At 37.4% G+C, this 21,045-nt stretch overlaps 2 protein-coding genes and 1 long non-coding RNA gene across 3 annotated transcripts; 1 reads left to right on the forward strand and 2 right to left on the reverse strand.

Annotated features, from left to right (window-relative positions):
• The first annotated feature begins 1,575 nt into the window (after positions 1-1,575).
• LOC131304418 (glutamine synthetase cytosolic isozyme) lies at positions 1,576-8,705 on the forward strand. Its single transcript, XM_058331644.1, has 12 exons — positions 1,576-1,998; positions 4,466-4,505; positions 4,614-4,717; positions 5,027-5,075; positions 5,222-5,328; positions 5,423-5,510; positions 6,383-6,511; positions 6,614-6,688; positions 6,905-6,958; positions 7,080-7,117; positions 7,232-7,391; positions 8,350-8,705. Exons 1-12 carry the CDS (start codon positions 1,751-1,753, stop codon positions 8,500-8,502), a joined length of 1,245 nt encoding a protein of 414 aa, XP_058187627.1. The 5' UTR covers positions 1,576-1,750; the 3' UTR covers positions 8,503-8,705.
• A 3,399-nt stretch (positions 8,706-12,104) lies between these two features.
• Positions 12,105-13,478, reverse strand: LOC131303165 (uncharacterized). Its single transcript, XM_058329951.1, has 2 exons — positions 12,912-13,478; positions 12,105-12,227 (listed from the first exon to the last, which is right to left on the reverse strand). The coding sequence occupies exons 1-2, from the start codon at positions 13,476-13,478 to the stop codon at positions 12,105-12,107; spliced, it is 690 nt and encodes a 229-aa protein (XP_058185934.1).
• Positions 13,479-18,985: 5,507 nt separating this feature from the next.
• On the reverse strand, positions 18,986-20,889 carry LOC131304419 (uncharacterized). Its single transcript, XR_009192397.1, has 2 exons — positions 20,748-20,889; positions 18,986-20,469 (listed from the first exon to the last, which is right to left on the reverse strand). It is a non-coding gene; the product is annotated as an uncharacterized LOC131304419 (long non-coding RNA).
• Between the last annotated feature and the right edge of the window lie 156 nt (positions 20,890-21,045).

The raw sequence follows: 21,045 nt of genomic DNA on the forward strand, positions 1-21,045 counted from the left end.
GTTATTAGAAAAAGAGAAAATATTTTTTTAAAAACTTTGATTAAAAAATAGTTTTCGGGAAAAAGTTAAAAAAAACAGTTTTTGAATAGAAAAAGTTTTTTCTTCTTCAAAAGATAGTTTTAAAAAAAAAAAATTTAATAAAAAAAGTGTTTTGAAATAAAACTGTTTCAAAAAAATTTAGGAAAAACAGTTTTAATAAAAAAACGTGTAAAAAAACTGTTTTTATAGTATTTTTGTTATAAACATGTTGAAAATGGAAGAAAGAAAGTTTTTATGTAATAATGGTGTACTTGATTGAAGAAATGTGAAGACAATTAAATTTGATTATTGGCAAAAGGTTGGTAGTTTTGATTATCCAAGGGCCAAAATTTGATGAGTTGCTAAGATGTTTCTAAGTTTGGTTATTCTAATGTGAGCTCTTTTTGAGCAAATATTCCTAACCTTATCAACGTTTTTGTTTTGATTATACCACTTTGGATGCTCTAAGTTTCTAACTTCACCAGATGAAATGCACTTCTTTAGTTTGTTTGGTTTGGATTACATTGCAGTTTTTATTGCATTATTTGCTTATTAAGTCATTCAATATAATAAAAAAGACAAATAACCCAAATAGGCCATCAGACTATATTCTGGATGTAATTTATGCCAATTTATTTTAGGCATGCAGCATTACTTTTTTCCTCCATTATTTGTGTTTATTTGGGTAATGCTAAATATTGCTAATGCCAAAATTACATGCGTTAAAGTCAAAATTTACAGCGCTATTGCTATCATTTATATATGTATATGGTTACAATTATCTACGTTATCAATATGCCTACCATATAGCACCTGGCGGCCAATTAGCTACTATCTATCATCTTACGAGAACATAGTATGATATAGATCAACTAGAAGAGGTGCGCATAAAAGTAGTCGCTCCAAGAAGCAATCTTAGAATTCCGTCCTTTTCTCGGTTTGGAAAAGTGTGGATAACAAACGACAAGCTAAAATTTTATGGGTTTGGAAACGTGTGGATAACAAACCACAAGCTAAATGACTCAAAAATTTTGACATTTAAAAACTAAGGCCTCATAAATAAGTTATTTGACTTATTTTTTTGTCTTTATTCAAATTTAAACTAAGACCTCATTCAGCTAAATTGAGGATTATTGCTTTGTTATGGTGAGAGAAATTTACAAAAGTAAAAAAATTAAGATCGAAATTCAATTTTTTTAAATAAATACTTTTTCGTATTTATTTAAAAAAATTAAATTTTGATTGTAATTTTTTACTACTTTTTCGATTCCTCTCATTATGACAAAACAATAATTCTAAAAAAACCAACGAAAAACTAACAAATGTTAAAAAAAATTTAAATAAGAACAAAAAAGAAGAAGCCAAATGACTTATTTAGCCGAATAAGCCCTAATTTTGGCATTCTCAATTTTTTCAATATTATTTTCATATCTAGAAAAAATAAAAAACTAATTGCCTTTGGTAACTGCAGCTGGTACAACCGTTAACCGGTAAACCAAAAGGATCTACGGGAAATCAAAGATGAGATTTGGTGAAGGAGTCCATCGGTTACCACTCACCCATATATATATTCATCTGAGGAATTTCCGGTTGACCAGAAAAAAAAAAAAAATCATCTGAGATAATATAATTTGATTTATCCGATTTATTTCAACCAAAGATTATTTCACCCTGATTTATCCGATTTATTTAATACATCATATATCAACCAAGATTATTTCACCCTTATTTAATGCAATTTACCAGAAAAACACGATTAATTCTTGACCATAAAATTTCTTCAGCAGTTAGAGACCCTTCAACATCTCTTCCGTCTATAAAACCATCTCTTCTTCCCCTCTGTTCCCGGCCCTGCATTAGAGATCTCTCACACCAACCCACCCATTTAGAGAGAGAGAGAGATAAGATGTCGCTGCTAACAGATCTCATCAACATCAACCTCTCCGACACTACGGAGAAGGTCATCGCTGAGTACATATGGTGAGTTTCGCTGGCCCCCTCTGTTTTCAGTCCTGTGCTCTGATTTTGCTCTGTGTAATGGGTTCTGATTTTTCTTCGTCTTTTTGTTTGATTTCGCTGTGAACATGATAAGATCAATCATTCAATTTATCCTACTCCAGATTTTCTAAGTACTGTTTTGTTCATCGTCGTCGGTATTTGTCGTCAAGCCCCCCGCCCTTTTTTTGGCTTTCATCGGACACAGATCAAAGTGCACAGATTCCGACACAAAAGTATCCGCAATCGTCCGATTCACGTGAGTTCCGCACTGTATCACATTTGTGTGTGCGGATACAGTTCGGAACTGACGTGTATTGAACGGTTCGGGACGCTATTGTGTCGGAATCTGTGCACTTCGGTACGTGTTCGTAACATTTTTTGTTTCTCCATCACATAAACCAGAAAAAGCCCTTACCTTTCGTGTATTGATCTGGGTTCAGATAGTTCTTAGTCGAAATGGGTATTGTTTGCTTTTCATTTTTGTTCATATTTTCATCTCAAGACCTCAACCTTTTTGTTCCTACTTTACATATCATGCGATTCCCCTCCAATTTTTAGAAATTCTCTGTTTCTTTTAGTATTTTGTGATTACTCTGTTCATTTTTTTTTTGTTTAATTGCGAAAATTTGATTATTTTTTTGTGTTGTTGTTCACTGAATCAGTTGACTTATACGATTTATACATATCTGATCGTTTGGTTTTGTTACCCCCTTTTAGATCTGGTTTGTTGACTTTATTTTGTTCTTTGTTCCCAATAGTATGGTGCCCTTTCCTTCGTAGTTTATGAACTAAAATTCTATTCTTTGCTGATGTTTTTCTTTTAGGCTCTGTTTGGAAACTTGGGGAAGGAAAAGAAGAAGGGAAAGTTAAGGAAAAATTGAAGAGAAAATTGGACTTTGTTTTTTCCTCTCTCTCTTTCCCTAGAAACCAAACAATGGAAAGTTTTTTTTTATTTTAAAACTCTTTCTTCCTTTACATTTCTTTCCTAAGTTCCGAACACTCCTAATCCATAGATTTGTCCGATTCCAAATCTGGGTTATCCGTTGAATATGTCATTTCAATTTATTTGTTTCTACTCTTAATGTTTTAAGAGATCTGGTTTCATTAAGTTTCATGCCATAAATATGCCCTTGTTTGTTAGTTTTGAAGTTCTTTGTTTTTTTGTTCACAATAGATATAAAAACATGTGTAGTTGGCCAAACGTGTTAATGCAAAACTACTCTAAATCTCATATAAAATATGAAAACCGATAAACATATAACCGCCCAGTGGTTCCACCAGGATTTTGATTTGGGGTGAGGCTGCTTTGGTGGGTTTCCACTTGTATTGTCAAATTTTTTTTTTGTAAAAATATGGAGAGAAAAGTTAAGTATAAAGTGGGTGCAATACTGAGCTTATTTTTTGGTAGGCTTGATTCAACTCTCCCGTGATCTTTAAATGAAAGTCATTGAGTTATGTGTTTTACTATCCAAACCATTCATCCCTAGATTGTTGTTTTTTCTGCTGTGTTTGGATGAGTTTTTGAGAAATTTTTTATGAGAGTAAGGATTAGAAGTAGAGGTAATAAGTGGAGAGTAAGAGAGAGAAATGAGAATAATGATTGGAGATATGGGTAATGAGTGGAGAGTAATGATTGGAAATATAAATAATGAGTGTTTTTGAGTTGAAATTTTTTTTTTCCAAATCTTGATGAGTGAAAAATCAAGTGTTTGTGTACCAATAATTGCCTATTCGTTAATTATAAATCAGCGCTATTCATGAAACCGGGGTGACCCATGCCACTCCCTCTCAATGTCGTTCCGCCCTTGAAACCATCACCAAACGGGCCATTTGGATGTAATACTTTTGGGTAGAAGGTTTTTGCCTATTGCATGTAGTTATTTCACATCTTTTCTTAATCTTGGAATCTCGTGTTCTTGTTTCTCTATTTTTTATTTTTTATCTCACTAAGAAGCTAAGGAATTTCCTTGAGAGTCTTAGAAACATCCTAGCAAAACAAGAATGACCAAAAACTAGAGAAACAGTGACCAAAGCTGCAGCACAGAAACTTTGCACCTGGTGACTCAGAGGTACTCAAGCCATACACAACCAGAGCCCAAACTACTTCTGAAGCACTCTTAGTTAGCACAAATTTGTTTATTACTTTCTGTGGAAAGGAAGTTTCTCTAGGAAGAAAAACATGCTCTCACATCCTCCCGGATTTTACTACTAAGACTTTGGATTCCCGTAGCAGAGTGTTGGAAAATCCTCCAATTTCTTTCCACCCTATTATGGTAAGTTGTAACCCAAGGGGTCAGATCTGATCATTATCTCGTGTTCTTGTTATGGTCTTATGACTCTTATTTGCTAACAATTATGCTTTTTATCCTCTTTTGGTTCATTCGAGTATCCCATTTTCTGATTTGTTATGTTCAACTTGGAAATTTTATACTTTTGGATTCTGTTACAGGATTGGTGGTTCGGGCATGGACATCAGATGCAAAGCAAGGGTAATAGCTTTTCCCCTTTGTTGATATATATTTATCCATCATTATTCCTTCCATTTTACATTTCCTTCTTCTTTAGAACAACTAACTTACGCGGTTTCTTTTGAGTAGACTCTTCCTGGACCTGTTACCGACGTGACTGAGCTCCCTAGGTGGAATTATGATGGATCTAGCACCGGTCAAGCTCCCGGTGAAGACAGTGAAGTGATCATATAGTATGCAATCTTTCGTAATAATTTTTCCCAATGTTCTAAAAGTCGCTCAGCGCTAGTCGGGCGGTCAACCACCTTCGAGCGATTAATTGGATTAATCGGCGATTAATCGGTGCATATTAATTAGTAATTGGTGATTAATCGTTACTCGGACCTAATCGGATAGGCCCCGCCAGCTATTAATCGGTCGCTGATTAATTCCTTGTTTTAGAACACTATTTTTTCCTACCATCTTTGCGTAATTCGCTCGTTTGTTAAGTTTTACTTCCCAAAACTGTAATGTTGTTTGCAACTTTGCATCAATACAAACAGCCCACAAGCAATTTTTAAGGATCCATTCAGGCGAGGAAACAACATATTGGTAAGTCGAGTTTGTATTATTGCATTCATTTCTTTTGTGTTTCAGACATTCCGTTACAACTTCATAAGCAAAATGCTAACTCTCCCTCTGTATCTCTCTCTCTCTCTCTCTCTCTCTCTCTCTCTCTCTCTCTCTCATTGTTTTAGGTCATTTGTGATGCTTACACTCCGGGCGGTGAGCCAATCCCAACGAACAAGAGATACGCCGCAGCACAGGTTTTCAGCAATCCTGAAGTTGCAGCTGAAGTGCCCTGGTAACTGTTATTTCGAGCTTGTCAAATCTCAATATGTTTATCCATAATTCTGTGGGGCATATAATATTTACATGATCTTCGGTTTTGAAAATAGGTATGGCCTTGAGCAAGAGTATACCTTGCTGCAAAAAGATATCCAGTGGCCTCTTGGCTGGCCAGTGGGAGGTTTCCCAGGACCTCAGGTAATCAAAACGATCATCTTCTAAATATCTGTTCTCCTTTCTTGTTTCTATTCAGTGGAATTACCATGTTACCCATTATTGGTTCACTTTTTTCGCACATCAAAGTCTAATATAGTAAATTCAAATGAATAATTCTTGTAAAAATAATAATAATTCGGATGAATAAAAACCAAAAAGGACTTCGATTGTTAAAAAGGGGAGTGCGAAAATCGAAATGCTCCTTCTCTTCTATGGCTCTACCTAAATTCATTGTTAATTTTGTCTTGTACCCAATTCTATGTTGATGCAAATAGATCCCAATTTCTTTCAAGTTTTAACACATGCTTTCCTATGTTTATTTTTGCCTTCTTACATTAGTACCTTTTTTCCGGTTGTGTTTGTATCTCTTGTGATCAATATTGCCTATGCATTTTGTGAGTAAATTTTTTTGGCACTCCTTGTTTTGTAGCTGAACTCTTATTTTGTGCTCTTGCATGTGAATTTACAACAATACCTGTTATGTATCAAAGGTATACGCAAAGGGCAATGTAGTAAATTTAGATGCCAGAAGACAAAAAAAAGGAGTGCTGTTACAAAATAAATAGGAGTGTGAAAATCGGTACACTTTTTTCTCAATTGTGAGAATTCACTCCATCATGTGATTATGCATTTTGTCTTTTCGATGCCCACAATTATTAATTTTCCTCATTTCAAACTGGTCCTTTTACTATACCTCGTTGTAGGATAGGTCCTAAGGTTCTTTAAGTTTCAACACAATTACACATGCTTCCTTATTTTTACTTTTACCTTATCCTCTGTTCATTTTGCTCACTGTTACGGCTAATTACATTTTCCTCACAACTTCACTCAAAACCTTATTTGCTTCTACGCAGGGACCATACTATTGTTCCATTGGTGCCGACAAATCTTTTGGACGCGATATCGTTGATGCTCACTATAAGGCCTGCCTTTATGCTGGGATTAACATTAGTGGCATCAATGGTGAAGTGATGCCAGGCCAGGTGAAATAAATAGCTTGAGTTCTCTTCCTCAGAGAATCTTAATTTCTTACATAATTTGTTCTTGATAGTTGAACTCAAATATCTCTGTATTTTATTGTACAGTGGGAGTTTCAAGTTGGACCGTCCGTTGGCATCTCAGCTGCAGATGAATTGTGGGTGGCTCGCTACATCCTAGAGGTAAAGCACTACTAATCACTAAGGTTGTTTATGGTGGTCCGCTTCATGAAGAGATTTGCAGAGAAAAGGAAAGGCAAAAGAATAAAAAAATGAAATCTTATGTTGTTTTAAGACTTTTTTTCATTTATTTTCCTTTTCCTTCATGACTCTCTACAAATCCTAGATTTGAACACAGCCTAAGACTCTTTTTCTTAATTGGCTTTGTTTTTTTAACAGAGGATTACTGAGATTGCTGGGGTTGTGGTTTCTTTCGATCCCAAACCTATCAAGGTTTGATTTTAGCATTTACTTCGTTCTTAGTTTTTCTCAAGAATCTGTTCTTTTCTTGAGTTCCATATAGATATCGTCGTTCTGTGCCTTTTTATGTCTCACTTGGATATTTGCATGACAGGGTGACTGGAACGGAGCTGGTTGTCATACCAATTACAGGTAATGGATGAAATTTAACGTTGTGATGAAGTCATACAAGGAAAGTTGCCCGTTTATGGTTTCCTCGCCTTCTCTCTCCTTGTTCTCATGATAAAATTTTAATGCTAATTTCAGCACCAAGTCCATGAGGGAAGATGGGGGTTATGAGTTAATCAAAAAGGCTATTGAGAAGCTTGGGCTGAGGCACAAAGAACATATTGCTGCATATGGTGAAGGCAACGAGCGTCGTCTCACTGGACGACATGAGACTGCTGACATCAACACCTTCTTATGGGTAAATAATTCATTTTCACTGATTAAAATTTTCGATAGTTGCATACGATACTTGCCTCGCACTCCTTCTGTATGAGTTGATCTAGAAATTACTTGGTTTCTTAGCGCAATTTGGTAGAAGACATTTTTAGTCTGTGTTCGAAAGTTTATCCTCTAAAGAGATGTATAACAAGTACATTTCGCAAGGATATAACAATAGCTGCTGGGGAAAACCCTTTCATGAGGGTCATAGCGGTAAAACATGTAATGAAGTAGTGGTTCTAGAATCTTCTCATGTGAAATTTGAAAAATAGGCCTACGTTCTAAATGAAGGTATTCATTAGGAATACCACGAACCATAGATGACTTGCTAACAGTAGAGCCATCAAGATCCCCATCAAATTAATGAAACTCTCTTTTTCAAGAGCTTTCCATACTATTGGACTTGTACACTCATGACGTTCTGCTTGTATGTTTAACAGTTTCTTTTGCCTGAATTTGACATCCATCGGATACATAAACCTCACTAAGTGTGGAATATACATTAACAAGAATAGTGGTTTCACTATTTCCCTCGCTACTTGTTCGATGGGGTTACATATTCTATGGAATTGTTTATCCTTTCACTATTAGTCCCATCAAATAAATGGGCAAGTGCTTCAAACTTTTTATTGATGGAGTTCATAATGTACTGAGATAGTTTCTTTTATCACATCCTCTCACATAAGTAAGCTTAAACCCCGTTAATTTTAGATGGTATGAACCATAGTTTTAAGTATCCCACACTGTTATTTTTGTACGAAAAGCCAGATTATGTAGCGCAGACAGGATCATTTTAAAAGTAGTTTTTTCCTGAATTGAAGTTACTCAACCATCAAGGGCACTGGACACGGATGAGGTAAAATGTACTGTAGAAATCATTTTAGGGCGAACAGAAACCTTTTTAGTGCTCATTCATATAACGGGTTTTTTTTCAACAGGGGGTTGCAAACCGTGGCGCCTCCATCAGGGTTGGCCGAGACACCGAGAAAGAAGGCAAAGGGTACTTTGAGGATCGGAGGCCGGCTTCGAACATGGATCCTTACATTGTTACTTCGATGATTGCAAACACCACCATTCTGTGGAAGCCATGAGTGTGTCCATATGAAAGAGGGGAAGCAAGATTTGTATCGCGGTACCCGCCCCCTTCTGTCTGTTAAGTAGTTTGGTTGTGTCCCTTTCGTATTTTTCCCTTGTAATGGGATTTCTGTGTCTCATTTAGCAAACTGGTGATTTGCTTTGCCTTGAATATTAGTTACTCATTAATAACAAATACATGAAGGGGAAGTTGAATTTATTGGGTGATTATCATCTCTCATCTTCTCTACCTCGCCTTCCATTCTTATCTCTATCGAGTTTGTTGAGTTTTCGAGCAATTCATCAGAGTTACGGAGGTTATGAGAACCGGGGGATGGTACTGTGACGCATAGCACTGTGCTGTGCATCATCTGAGCCGTATGTTCGGCAATTCAATGGTCCAAATCTCATATGAGCATGCATATTTATTTATTTTTTTGGAAATTCAGCCAACACCAAAAGAATGTTCTTTAGTGTAGTACCGATTAAAGAGTTTTGCAATTGGATGCTTTTCCCCAAAGTTGACTTACCAAATACAGGCAAATTTGAAAATTGACTTGCCAAATGTACAAATTATTCGAGTTCAATAATTCCAAGACCGGAATTTAACTGAGAAATTTGGGATCTCATGCCTAATATTTAGGGTGCGTTTTCGCCAAGCTAAATAAATTACAGGCTAATGACAACAGTCAAGTTTTTTCTGTTAAATAATATTTTAGTTAATGTATGTGAGAAGAGTGACATTCGTAGAAAATGTAGACCGATAAATCCATGAAAATATAGACTTTAGTCCATTTAGTTTATCTATTTACCATTTTGAGATATATGTGAGACGAGGGACATTCGTAGAAAATGGATTGATAAATCCGTGAATAAACTTTAGTCCATTTAATTTATCTGTTTTGGTATTTACTCTAACGAAACGAAAGGTAAGACTCATAAACAAGTTGAACGACCAAATCCGAGATTGTTCAAAGCTTGTGTGAAACCTTAACGAGTTTTCGAACTTTGTTCCAACTTAGCTTGTTAATTATGCAAGTCGGTCTCAAGCAGCTTTTAAGTTGTGCAATTCTAGGCCCATTTGGTGTTTTCTGGGCTTAATTGTTGGGGCTCATCCTTTGTAATTTGGACTTTAGGCCTTTCAGGTGTTTTCTTGGTTGACATCTTTTTAATCAAGGGATTATGGTTTGGATTGGACACTATGTTGTCGCAATCATTGTCCTATTAATTTTTGTAACAATTTCAAAGGTTTATTAAAAAAAAATTCGCCGTTCAAAAAAAGTAATTATCAGAAATTAAACGAGTTGAGTGACAGGTTGTTAAAGGTTGATCTACTATATAGGTAACAAACCAATTGTAAATTCTTTTAATTTAAAGTGCCGATCTCATCATTCATTGTTAGTGTTAAACGACACTGACAATTAAACTAATGACGAGATTAGACTCCCTAAGCTACCCCTAATCGCAATCCGTAATAGCCACTGAAAACAGAATAATACTACTTGGATTAGTTGAAATGTCCATTTAGTTACAATTAAAAGCCATTGATCGTGAATCGTGAAATTGATAGTCACCCAAATTCGTGGAATAATCATGGCCTAAAACACTACACCGGAGGATCAAGGAAACTCTCAATGGGCATGTCATTCATTTTTCCTTAACTATCCCATCATGTGCAGTTGCATTGGAGGCCTATCACGTGTAGCCGCTTTTTTCATCTATCATAGTGCAACCTTTTTGCTAGTGAAATTTAGAAATTAACACATACCTCTCACTTCTTTTTTTTTTTTTTTTATTTATAAAAAATGAATCTCACAACATGTGAAATTAAGAAAATAGACATAGACCTCTCACTTAACCTAAATCACACCGTTGGAGAATCAAGGAAACTCGGGCAGCCTTACCTCTTTGAGTAATCGGGTTTGTAGAGTCGGGTTTTCTATTTTCGGTTTACCCATGAGAGAAGAGCTGCCTCGAAGAGAAAAGAGGGAATACTGGGGGTTCTTTCTTCCATTCGCGATACAACGGGATGTCTTGTTCTTCATATAGGTTAGTTAAATTTTACATTTGTCACAATCCTAAGCCAATGTAAAGGTACTAATTAAGGCCTGAGAATGTCAAGAAATAACAAACAAATACTACCTATTACAGTATTACTACTTCTTTTGTTAAGAAATGAATCTCACAATCTGGGGACCTAAGATGTGATTAAATGTTATTAGTAATGAAAAGTCTATGATCAGTCCACTCTTAATTAATGGCTTTGTAGTGGGTTAATTAAATGTAATTAAGTCTCATTCACTAGCTAGGAGCTTGTAGACTCAAAACCTAACAATGGACTTTTCAAGTGGGACCCAGTGGCCCACCAGAATTAAATGAGGATTATAGGAAGTCTGATTAAACAACAGAAAGGACAAATTACCAACCTCCTCTCTAACGTCTTGTTTGGATGCAACATTCGCTAGTTTTATTGCCTTCAGCTATTACCTTCTCTCTCTCTCTCTCTCTCTCTCTCTCTCTCTCTCTCTCTCTATCTCTCTCTCTCTCTCTCTCTCTCTCTCTCTCCTTCCTTTCTGGATCTTTGGCAATTTTTTTGAAAGGATCTTTGCAATTGGAATTCTGCATATCCGGAAAAGCTCTCTCAAATACACCCAATGACAGAGAAAAGAAGATCAGATTTTTAAAGTTTGTCACGATTTAATTTTATCCCCGACACAAATATCCGAAGTAGACGCTGACCCAATAATAACTTGAATAAAGAGCATATTAACAACCCCAAGGGGCTTGACTTATATTTTATGAGGTCGCACGTTTGCTGGCTAACTATTCCAAATCTTAGGATTACGGGAGGATTTGTCCGATCATTAATTTCGGTGCTCCGAAATTAGTTGAAATGCGCACAAATTAGCCTAGACATCCGATTCAAAAAAGTAGAATAGCACATTAACATGCAATGTCTTCCCTATGTTCTTTTTTAATAGTCCATTTTTAAGTATACAATCAAGAGATGTGAGTCTGTTCTTGTAAACTCTTAAGTCTGAAACTTATTTTTGTATTTTTTATTTTTCATAACTTTTTATTTAGTTTTTCGTCGTAACGAATCGGAAAAGTTTAAAAAATATGAATTGAAATTAAAAAATTCAAATAAGACGACATTTTAGACAAATATGACAACTATTTGATACTTTTTCCGCCTTTTAGTGTTTTTTTTATTTTTTTTGCTTTTGGTTATTATTACTTTTTAGACTCATCTTGTCGAGACGGATAAGTTTATAAAAGACAAACAGAACACACAAAACCAAGAAGAAAATTAAGTTTAAAAGAATAGATAATACTTTATTCTTTGGTTTGAAGAAATTAAAATGAGTCTGGCTCTCTCATGCCATAAAAACGGGAATATTGTCTCCGGACTCAGCACATCACCACAGCCGTGGGTGACTATCTGTTTATTTCAATCCTTATATAAAGTGGAACCATAATATCATCTCTTATCAAAATGCAATTGGTATTCTCATTTGAAATTCAAATACTACTAAAAAATTCAACTCAACTTGGGATTAGAGGTTTATCCAATACCTACGCCTAAAATTTCGCACATAGAACTAGTCATTATCGCTAACTATTGAATTTGAGATGGTGATGTGCAGTGGTGTGCGCAGCACGGTGTTGTGTACCTCATCGCACAACACCAACCTGAAGTCCCTAACACGACTTGAACCTGCGACCCTTCAGCACCCTGAACCTGCGGGAGTAAAACCCAAGCTACCGCCTGGCATGGGTAATTACAAGTATGTAACTTTAGGCCCCGTTTTGCTAAGTTTATTATTTTTTAAGTAATTATTTTTCGTTTTATAAAACATATCATTCTCTCAGACGATATATTACCTTAATTCAAAAAATAAGTACTTGTTTGAGTCAACGGTAAAATAGATTGGGGCTGCAAACTGAAAATAACCCTGTGAAATTAATATTGCATTCAAACAACCCCTAAAAGTAAATTGCCACCCAACAAAAGCCCATGCCATACTTTTCTCAACAAATTTTCACAGAATACACACACGTGAGTCCAGGGGTGTAAACGAGCCGAATCGAGTGTCGGCGAGCTCGAGTTCGGCTTGTTTACTTAACGAGCCAAAAATTTGAGCCCGAGCTAGACTTAAGCCTTAACGAGCCGAGCTTAGTCATTTATTAAACGAGCCTCTTTAATCGAGGTGAGCCTCCCTTAACGAGCCGAGCTTTTGTCGAATGAGCCGAGTTCCACTCGGCTCGTTTAGTCAACGAGCCGAATACTCGAGCTCGGCTCGTTTACTAAACGAGCCGAGTCAAGCCGAGCTCGCAAGCTGCTCGGTTCGTTTACAGCCCTAAACATCGCTTATTAATCATGTGTGGTCCGCGGCCGAGAGATGACGGCCGCCGCCACACCAACCGCCCCTCCACCACACTTCTCCGGCGGCCGCCGCTCCCTTACTACTCTTCTACCAAACTCCACCACGTCATCCCTCGACCCACCACACGCCACCCCATGCCTCGTCAACCAAAACCCCTTACTGCTCTTTTTTTTCTTCTCCTCCTCCGTTTTTTCGCAGCTGTTGTGTCCGGGCCAGTTTTCGTGCGCCTCGACTTTCTTCCCCTCCGTCTTGATCACCCCGCTTACTTCACTTCCGGGCGAAAACACCGCCCTCCGGTGACTACCCAAATCGCCGTTGTTAACCCTCTCTATGTATTTTTCTAGATGCCTTGATATACTGTCAATCTCGTACCTATCGAGAAGATGAGAACCATGATCACTAGTTGAGCTTCTTGATCTCTCTGCTTCCAACTTGTACCGAGTCGGGTTCGGGACTCGGTACTGATGAGTCCTCGCGAGGCCGAACTCGCTCCCGGGTTTCGGCTCGGACCCGGACCCGCGTCGGTACCAAGCCCATGCTGCCGCTCTTGTTACCGCTAATTCGTCGGCGATCATACTCTCTCTGAGCTTTTGATGTCTCTCCATTTTTGGAACTGGGATTTTGGTTGAAGAAAGATGGAGAAAAAAGTGCTTGGGATCTGGAGTTTTAAAATTCTAAGGGACTTATTTATATATGTGGAAAAACAATGATCCACGATGTCGTAGTTTATATATGTTTTGTTATGGGCGAGTATGATGTTGGTTGGGGTATTAATAAATTTTCGAGCTGCTACGGCCATTGTGGGGAAATGGTGCGTTCCACGTAAACGTTGTGGGGGCTATTTCCAGCTCATTTAATTTTTACCATGTAAATTTGACCAGAGGTTTTATTTTAATTTTTTTTTATTACTATAGTATATTCTTTGAAATAAGAACGCAATACTACCACAGAGCTAGCATGGGCTATTATCTACGGAGTATTTGTTTTGCTACAATTTTCTAACATTCTTTTTACATTTTTTTTTGTGAATAGTAGAACTAGGGAAGTAGATTTTGCCCTGTTCGGTTTGGGTTTTGAAGAAGATTTTTTAGAGTAATGAGTGGTAAGAGATGGATAGAGAAAATTTATTAGAAACCGTGCTTTGAGGTTTTGAGACCCCAAAATCTTTCGATGAAAAGTGGATTCCATAATGTGTTCTCAATTTTTTAATCACTATACCCAATAGTGTTATTAACACAACCCATATGCATAGGGTCTCTTCCATTACGGATGTTTTTTAACTGAATGTCACCCCTGCTTAAGCGTGTAAAACGGGTGTCAGAAGAGCTCTAGAGATTTATTCGAAATGCACGCAAGCTAATCCGAGACACCATGGATTACCAAAAAAAAATACACTGTATGCTCAAATAAGGTAAACCACTTATAGTACCTTGTTTGCGCTGCCTGATTTTGGGTTGGTGCTTTCGTTTATTGACTTGGTACTGTTTAATTGCCTTCGCAAAAGTGCAACATTTGGCCATGCAGCGAATATAAATTGACTAGTATTTTTCTAGGATATGAATGCTGATGCTGATCTCAACTGCCTAGAGATGACAATTTCTTTTCTCTAATTTGATGTTTTGATGGCAGACAATAGTACTACACACGTGGAAAATTTTCAGGTGATATCAATTCTTTCAGAATCGGTTCACACGAGATTTTATCGCAATTTTAACGGTTTAGCAAGAAAAGTAGGAGTATTTTTGTATAAACAAAACTGTTTTTGGGTAGTGGATTTCAAGAAATTAGAATCCTTCCTCGTCTAGAGAAGTGGGAAGTTTGCCAAGAGAAGAAAGGAGGTCTACCAACGAGCTAGCTCTCAAGGCCTCCTCCAAAAGACAATGAGATTGATCTTTCAAAATTAATTGAGATATGTGTAAACTGAACTTGAGTTATAAAGTAAACATTTGTTTTTCCAAAGAAACACACATTTGGTTCTCTCACTAGGAATGCAGGTTTGAATATTGTGAAGCACGGGTTATTCTAGATTCAATAAGGAGTTTTTGTTTCAAATTTTCATCTTTCTTTTTATGCAGCGCTAGGGACGGGACGTATATTCAGACATAGATGACAAATATATTTAGAGTCGTCCGATGCGCATGAATTCCACAGTGTATTTATACTTTAGTATGCATTGGATGTCTCCAAACACATATGTACGGATCTATGTTTTTCTCAAGAAGGTCAACCACGTCCGGAGCCTATGTGGGTCCCAGATTAGGTAACACTGCATACTCAAATCAAGAAAGAGCTTTGCTACGCATGACCTTATAAGACACACGTGCGCGCTTGCATAGACACATATTGACCTACACAGCAGGAGTGTTTGGGTGTGGTACTAGAAAGTTTCTTTCGGGGAAATCCCATATTTTTTTGGAGGCCCCCAAGATGAGTATGCCAAATGCCAATCAATATGCACGCCCTAAAAATCGCAACAAGACAATAATAACACTTGATCCATAATTAGACACGAGTAAACAATTTGCTACTAGTATAAGCTAGGATTGTGATTTAGGAGTTTGGAGTAGATTAAGATAGGATTAATGGAAAATAAAACTTGTCAGCGTGACAACTGACAAGGCATCATACATTAATGACCTTTTAAGGCAAGTTAATTTGATTGTCAGATCATTGATAAGAACACATAGAAAATCAAATTAAGGATATTGTGGATGAAAGAAAATATGCTGGTTGATAATGGTTAAAGTTTTTTCGATTGTTATTATTGAAAATAAAGTGATGGAATTTTTTTTTGATAGTTGGATGGGAAATTGTCAATTAGTCCATTGTTTGTTCTTTTTTATAACCGAGGAATAGTCCTACAGCCGAGCCACAATTGGACCCGACTGCGCAACCCAAATCTCAGGGGGAATTAGCGCGGCCACACCAGTCACAACCCTCCGCTTACTATCAGTGTACTCACCCAGTGGGGAATCGAACCTCCGACCAAGAATAGTACTCTCAAAGTCAGTCATTCGCTCTTACCATTGGCCCAACCCTTGAGTGTAGGGGAGTACTCTCAAAATCAGTCCATTGTTGTTCAATCCAGCCCTTACTTTTGAGTCCCCACAAGCATCATACGGAGTATATGAATAATAATAATGGAACATTTGGACCCCTATGTTCCTCCACTTGGTAGTCCCACCCCTCCAATCCTAAAACAATGGCCCTTAAAACACATGCAGTGGTCTCTCTTGCAACTCTTAGGTCTTTGTGTTGTTTCAGTTTCTATACTCATGGCCTCCCTCGTGCAATGCTTTAATGCTTTGCTTAATGAGAATAATAGTTGTAGCAGCTTATTTCCACTGCTTCATCTTGGTTTGATGCTTGCATTCGTTATTTTCAAATTTATCGTCTACCTATTAGATTGGCGGTGTCTGCTTGCCTTCCTAAAAGTGCCGTACATGTCTTTCGCTCTCACCCATTTTGCGAAGTCCGTGTGTACGTGGAGAGAGTATTCATTAGTTATTTTGAAGCACTGTCACGTGATATTTCAGTATCACACAAATCCAAGTGGACTGTATTACCATGCACTGCCGGCTCTGGGCTAAGGCCCAAGAGGCATGGGCCTTAAGCCCCAAAAAACTGTCAAAAAAAAGGGCTATACTTATTTTTAGAATCGAGTATATATGTGTTGTTTTAGAGCCCAATTTTAAACCCAAGAAGACATTTTACACTTAAGGCCCAATGGCCCAGAAAAATAGAACACGAAATGTAGGAAAAAACAAAAGAAAAAAAAAAAACAATAAGGAGGAAAAAAAGGTCGCGGGATCGCCAAAAATCTCCGGGGCCCTTCAAAATTATTCATTGTGGTGGGTGCATGGATGCATCTTTTTTCCCCCCTTAAATGTTACTACTCCAGTACTTTCCATTACAAATAATATCCGAATCAAAATTACTCAGTGTAAAATTTCTAAGGTGCGCATTCACTAAAGTCCTTTCGGTTTATACGTACTCTCTCTGAAATTTTCAAGCATTCCAACTGTTCGATGAAAGTTTCCCTCAGTGAAGTTAATTTTTATATCAATCCCTCAGTGAAGTATGATATTCATATGTGTATTAAGCGCACATGTGAATAGAAACTACAGTCTTGCAGAATTATTATCTAGAATTTGGTTTGTTTGGTAGGAACTACGTGAGTATGAATATGATGCAAAGAATGATGGGTTTGGACAGGAAATTTTCATGTTTATGTTTATTATAGTTTCTCTTAGCCGCCCACTAAAATGTTTCATTTTTGTCATAGCAATGCCCTATATAATGGATGCCATATAAGGCCATAAATTAATTAGCATTCTGCATTAGGATGGTTGTTTTGTTGATCATGGCTTTGGTGGAATGGAATAAACAGATTTGGCGATCTAGCTTTGGAGGATTTGCCAGAGAAACACCTCCTAATGTAAGTATGACGACTCTGTTTGAAGTCATAGTTAGTTGAATTCAAAATTTCATATTGTTTTGTGCCTATGTCTTGCTGAGGATTTTGGAACCGTATAAGTGATTAGATTGTATGTTAAGACTGAATTGTTTTCTTACATGGCCTTCAGCATTTTGTAGTTTGACTACTACACGAAAACTAAAACATCAATTGGCCCTGTTTTAAGATGGGAGAAGGTTATTGGGTTTCATAGGATATGATTTCTTTCCATTAAATTGCAATATGAAGATAGAGAGTTGGCAACATTTAGATAGTATGAAGATAGGGAATTGGCTTTGTCTTTATGAGTTTGAATAATATGCTATGTCATTTAAATAACTAGCGCATGCCCGGCTTGAAGAATGCGGCATTATAACTGGCTTTGAGCATCTTTAGCAAGGTGTGGACCACTGCCCGTGCCTAAAGATTCCAAACCAGTGGATATACTTGGGCTATTGTTTTTTTTGCAAACCCATGGATATACCTGCCATTTGATTTTTTTATGGTCAAATGGCAGGTATTCTTTATTATTTCGATGCATATAGTGACTGTTTTCTTGGTGATTTATGGAGTACTCTTAATGTTCTTGCAGATTTTAGTAGCACAAGAAAAGTTGACTTATCCTAATGAGTAGTCAACATTAAACTCATTTGAAGTATATCATGCCTGAAACATTTTGGAGATGTAAGCTAAAGTATATGAAATGCATCCATAGCTATTGATTGAGGGACAAGAATACAAATAATGTCTAATGCAGGGTGACATGATTAAATTGACCGGAATCTTCTCGACATGAGTCTAGATTTAAATTATGTTGGATTTGGTTTTTCTCTAGTCACCCAGACTGTGAGGAACATGTCACCCAATATTAGCAAGATCCCCTTTATTGATCAGAGCTGTTAACAAAGAAAATGAGAGCATTTTTCTTCACAATAATAGAGAGTAAACAAACAAGTCTAGAGGAGCCACAACTAGCATGCAAGTGAAGTAAGCAAAGAGACTACAACTGGATTTGACCTTCAACCCTATATTCAATCAGTTTTTCCCCTTAAATTTGTTTTCTTTTGACAGCTCCCTTTGTACACAAGCCTTACTGTTGCATTGGGCCGTGGACTGTCCACATTATACAAAGCAATGAATGCACCACTAATTTAACAAAAACTTTCCCAGTAACTGGACGTCCAACGATGCAGTGTGCTGTTACCAGTAATAATGCAACAAAAGGAAGCGGACCCTCCAACATTTAGATTTAACTGCCATCCAAGAGCTACTCAAGCTCCACAGTCGGTGAAGGATGAGCTAAACAAGCTGCGAATGTTGGTATAACTAAACCTTTTTAGCTACAGCTAAATTTTGGCCATAGCCTCTCTCTCTCTCTCTCTCTCTCACACACACACACACACACACATACACACACAAAACCGCACGTACATCATGGAACACTTGAAATTTTTTGTGAAGAGAACTGAAGAAATAGCATTTGGAGCATTGGAGCAATATCACTTAAAAGCAACAATTAGACACTGCTCATTGCAACAAATTTAGTTTTAGCCAGACATTTTGTAGGAGGAGCCCACACCCATTGCATCTATTCGAAACCCTATGAGCTATATGAATGTTGAGTTGGAAAATTTTTCTTCTTTTCGCGATATAGGATTTTCTTTTAGAAAGCTCAACATAACAATAATAGTTAACAATATAATCAACCCATAGTATTCATAGAGAAACCATTAGGAAATCATGTTGGGGTGGTCAAAGCACTTGAAACCGCGCTAGGAACGATACATCCCTTCTGCACCGGACTGGTGTTCTTTCCCTATGATACAACTTTCAAGGCTGCGTTCGTGCAGCAAAGCAAATCTCACAAACCTATAATTGCCTAACACTCAAAATCCTTGTAGCCTTGTAACATTTACAACTGTGTCTGTTTCATGCTTTAAGTCTTATCTATCACACAGTCAATCCCAAGCTCGTAGAAATGAGGAGGGTTGTATGCTTATAAACCACAACCAACATGTTAAGAAACCCATCAGATCCTTGTGACATGAAGCATTATAACATCAACAAGTAGGAAAACGTGAAACTAAAAACTCTATAGAGAAAGAGGATGAGGAGAAGCTCCATCAGTGTCTCCATTCGAATGCATGCATAAACCATTTAAATAGGTCTTTGAAGGAAAAAGGAGAATGGGTGGTGATGGGCCCAGAGTGCCCCCATGATTTGGTTACACAATGCCATTCCCTGGCCCCTGCGACCGCTCTAAAAACAGACTTGCAGGTATGAAGTCGAATGTCATAAAAAACTTACTTGAAACTGTTCCTAACACCAATTGGTTTTAGGAGAGATGGTGGAAAAGATGTCCGACAAGTGGTATTAAAGCCAGAAAGTCATGAGTTCGAGTTGCGGGAGCGTCATCGTGAGGGAGGGATTGTTGGGCCCATAGTGCCCCCAGATTTGGTTACACAATGCCACTCCCTGCGGCTGCTCTACAAATAGACTTGCAGGTGCGAAGTCGAATGCCATAAAAGACTCAATTGAAATCCTTCCTAACACCAATTGGTTTTAGGAGAGATGGTGGAAAAACAGTCCGACAGGTGGACATTCTGCTAATAATTGATTCATGCGTACTCCTTTCTAAATGCAAGCCTCAATTGCAAACTGATGAGAAATAGAATTAGCCCGTGGCTAGCTACTGAATACAATGCAGAGCACCGGATTTCCCTCCAACTACAACAACGTATCTCTAATCATAACAAGTAAATAAAAAATAACACATACTAAAATTATTACATACAAAAAAGATGTATCTATAGCACTGCTCTTGCTACCCAATCAGTGGACATATCTAACAGTGCAAACAACAAATGAAGCATCAACTACATCCCCGTGAACCAAATCCTCTAGTGACATACTTACAACACCATTGTGTCTTAACTCTTATTCAGCTCTTACTTGCAAAACCCATTACCCATTCGAATAATTTCTGTGCCAAGATGAGGAAAAACAATGTATGTAGGATACCTTATTGAGCTCCGCTATTGCACTAGTAAATTCATGGCTGCTTTTACTGCTTAAGAACCTCCTTGATAGAGGCAATGCCACGGCCACTTGACGAAGAAACATAACTGGCAGAGCTCAGACTGGGTTGGAAAAAAAAACAAGTCAGACCCACCTAAGTACATGAGAAACAATTCGGCAAAGGGTATAATAAGTTCATATGAAAACCAATTTTTGACGAGGCATATCTACAAACACGTAAGGCTCATTAGAGAGTTCAACACACAGAGAGAGAGAGAGAGAGAGAGAGAGAGAGAGAGAGAGAGAGAGAGAGAGAGAGAGAGAGAGAGAGAGAGCTAGCAAAGGGAAGTTCGAAAGTACAGGTTGGAATGGAGATTTGAAGCTCAAGGTAGTTGCCAACCTTATTGAAATGGTCTTGCTCAGTTGACCTCCAAAATCCGATTAGTTGTAAACGATATTCATTTGCGGCTCTTTTTCCTTTTTTTTTTTTCCCGTTCCTAAACTCCTACTCCTTTTATGAGATTTCCAACAAATTAGATACATTAGTCTATTCATAAAACAGAAATAGTTAGGACTCCGCATGGTCTAGATTGGATCGAATTCCTATGAATCCAATCCTAATCCACGAGTCATGATTTTTTGAAAATGAAATCCGTGTCCAGACCAAAAGTCTCGCGTTTCGGTTCCAATCCGAATCT

The sequence above is a fragment of the Rhododendron vialii genome, chromosome 10a (assembly GCF_030253575.1).
Source record: "Rhododendron vialii isolate Sample 1 chromosome 10a, ASM3025357v1".
Classification (NCBI taxonomy): domain Eukaryota; kingdom Viridiplantae; phylum Streptophyta; class Magnoliopsida; order Ericales; family Ericaceae; genus Rhododendron; species Rhododendron vialii.

Bases quoted from the DNA above. Each gene is read 5' to 3' on its own strand.
- LOC131304418 (XM_058331644.1), top strand. From the start codon at position 1,751: ATGCAATTTACCAGAAAAACACGATTAATTCTTGACCATAAAATTTCT. The intron at 4,718-5,026 runs GTATGCAATCTT...CAATACAAACAG, and splicing joins GACAGTGAAGTGATCATATA to CCCACAAGCAATTTTTAAGG. The intron at 5,511-6,382 runs GTAATCAAAACG...GCTTCTACGCAG, and splicing joins GAGGTTTCCCAGGACCTCAG to GGACCATACTATTGTTCCAT.
- LOC131303165 (XM_058329951.1), bottom strand. From the start codon at position 13,478: ATGGAGAGACATCAAAAGCTCAGAGAGAGTATGATCGCCGACGAATTA. The intron at 12,228-12,911 runs GTTGGTGTGGCG...TTACTCCCGCAG, and splicing joins AGAAGTGTGGTGGAGGGGCG to GTTCAGGGTGCTGAAGGGTC.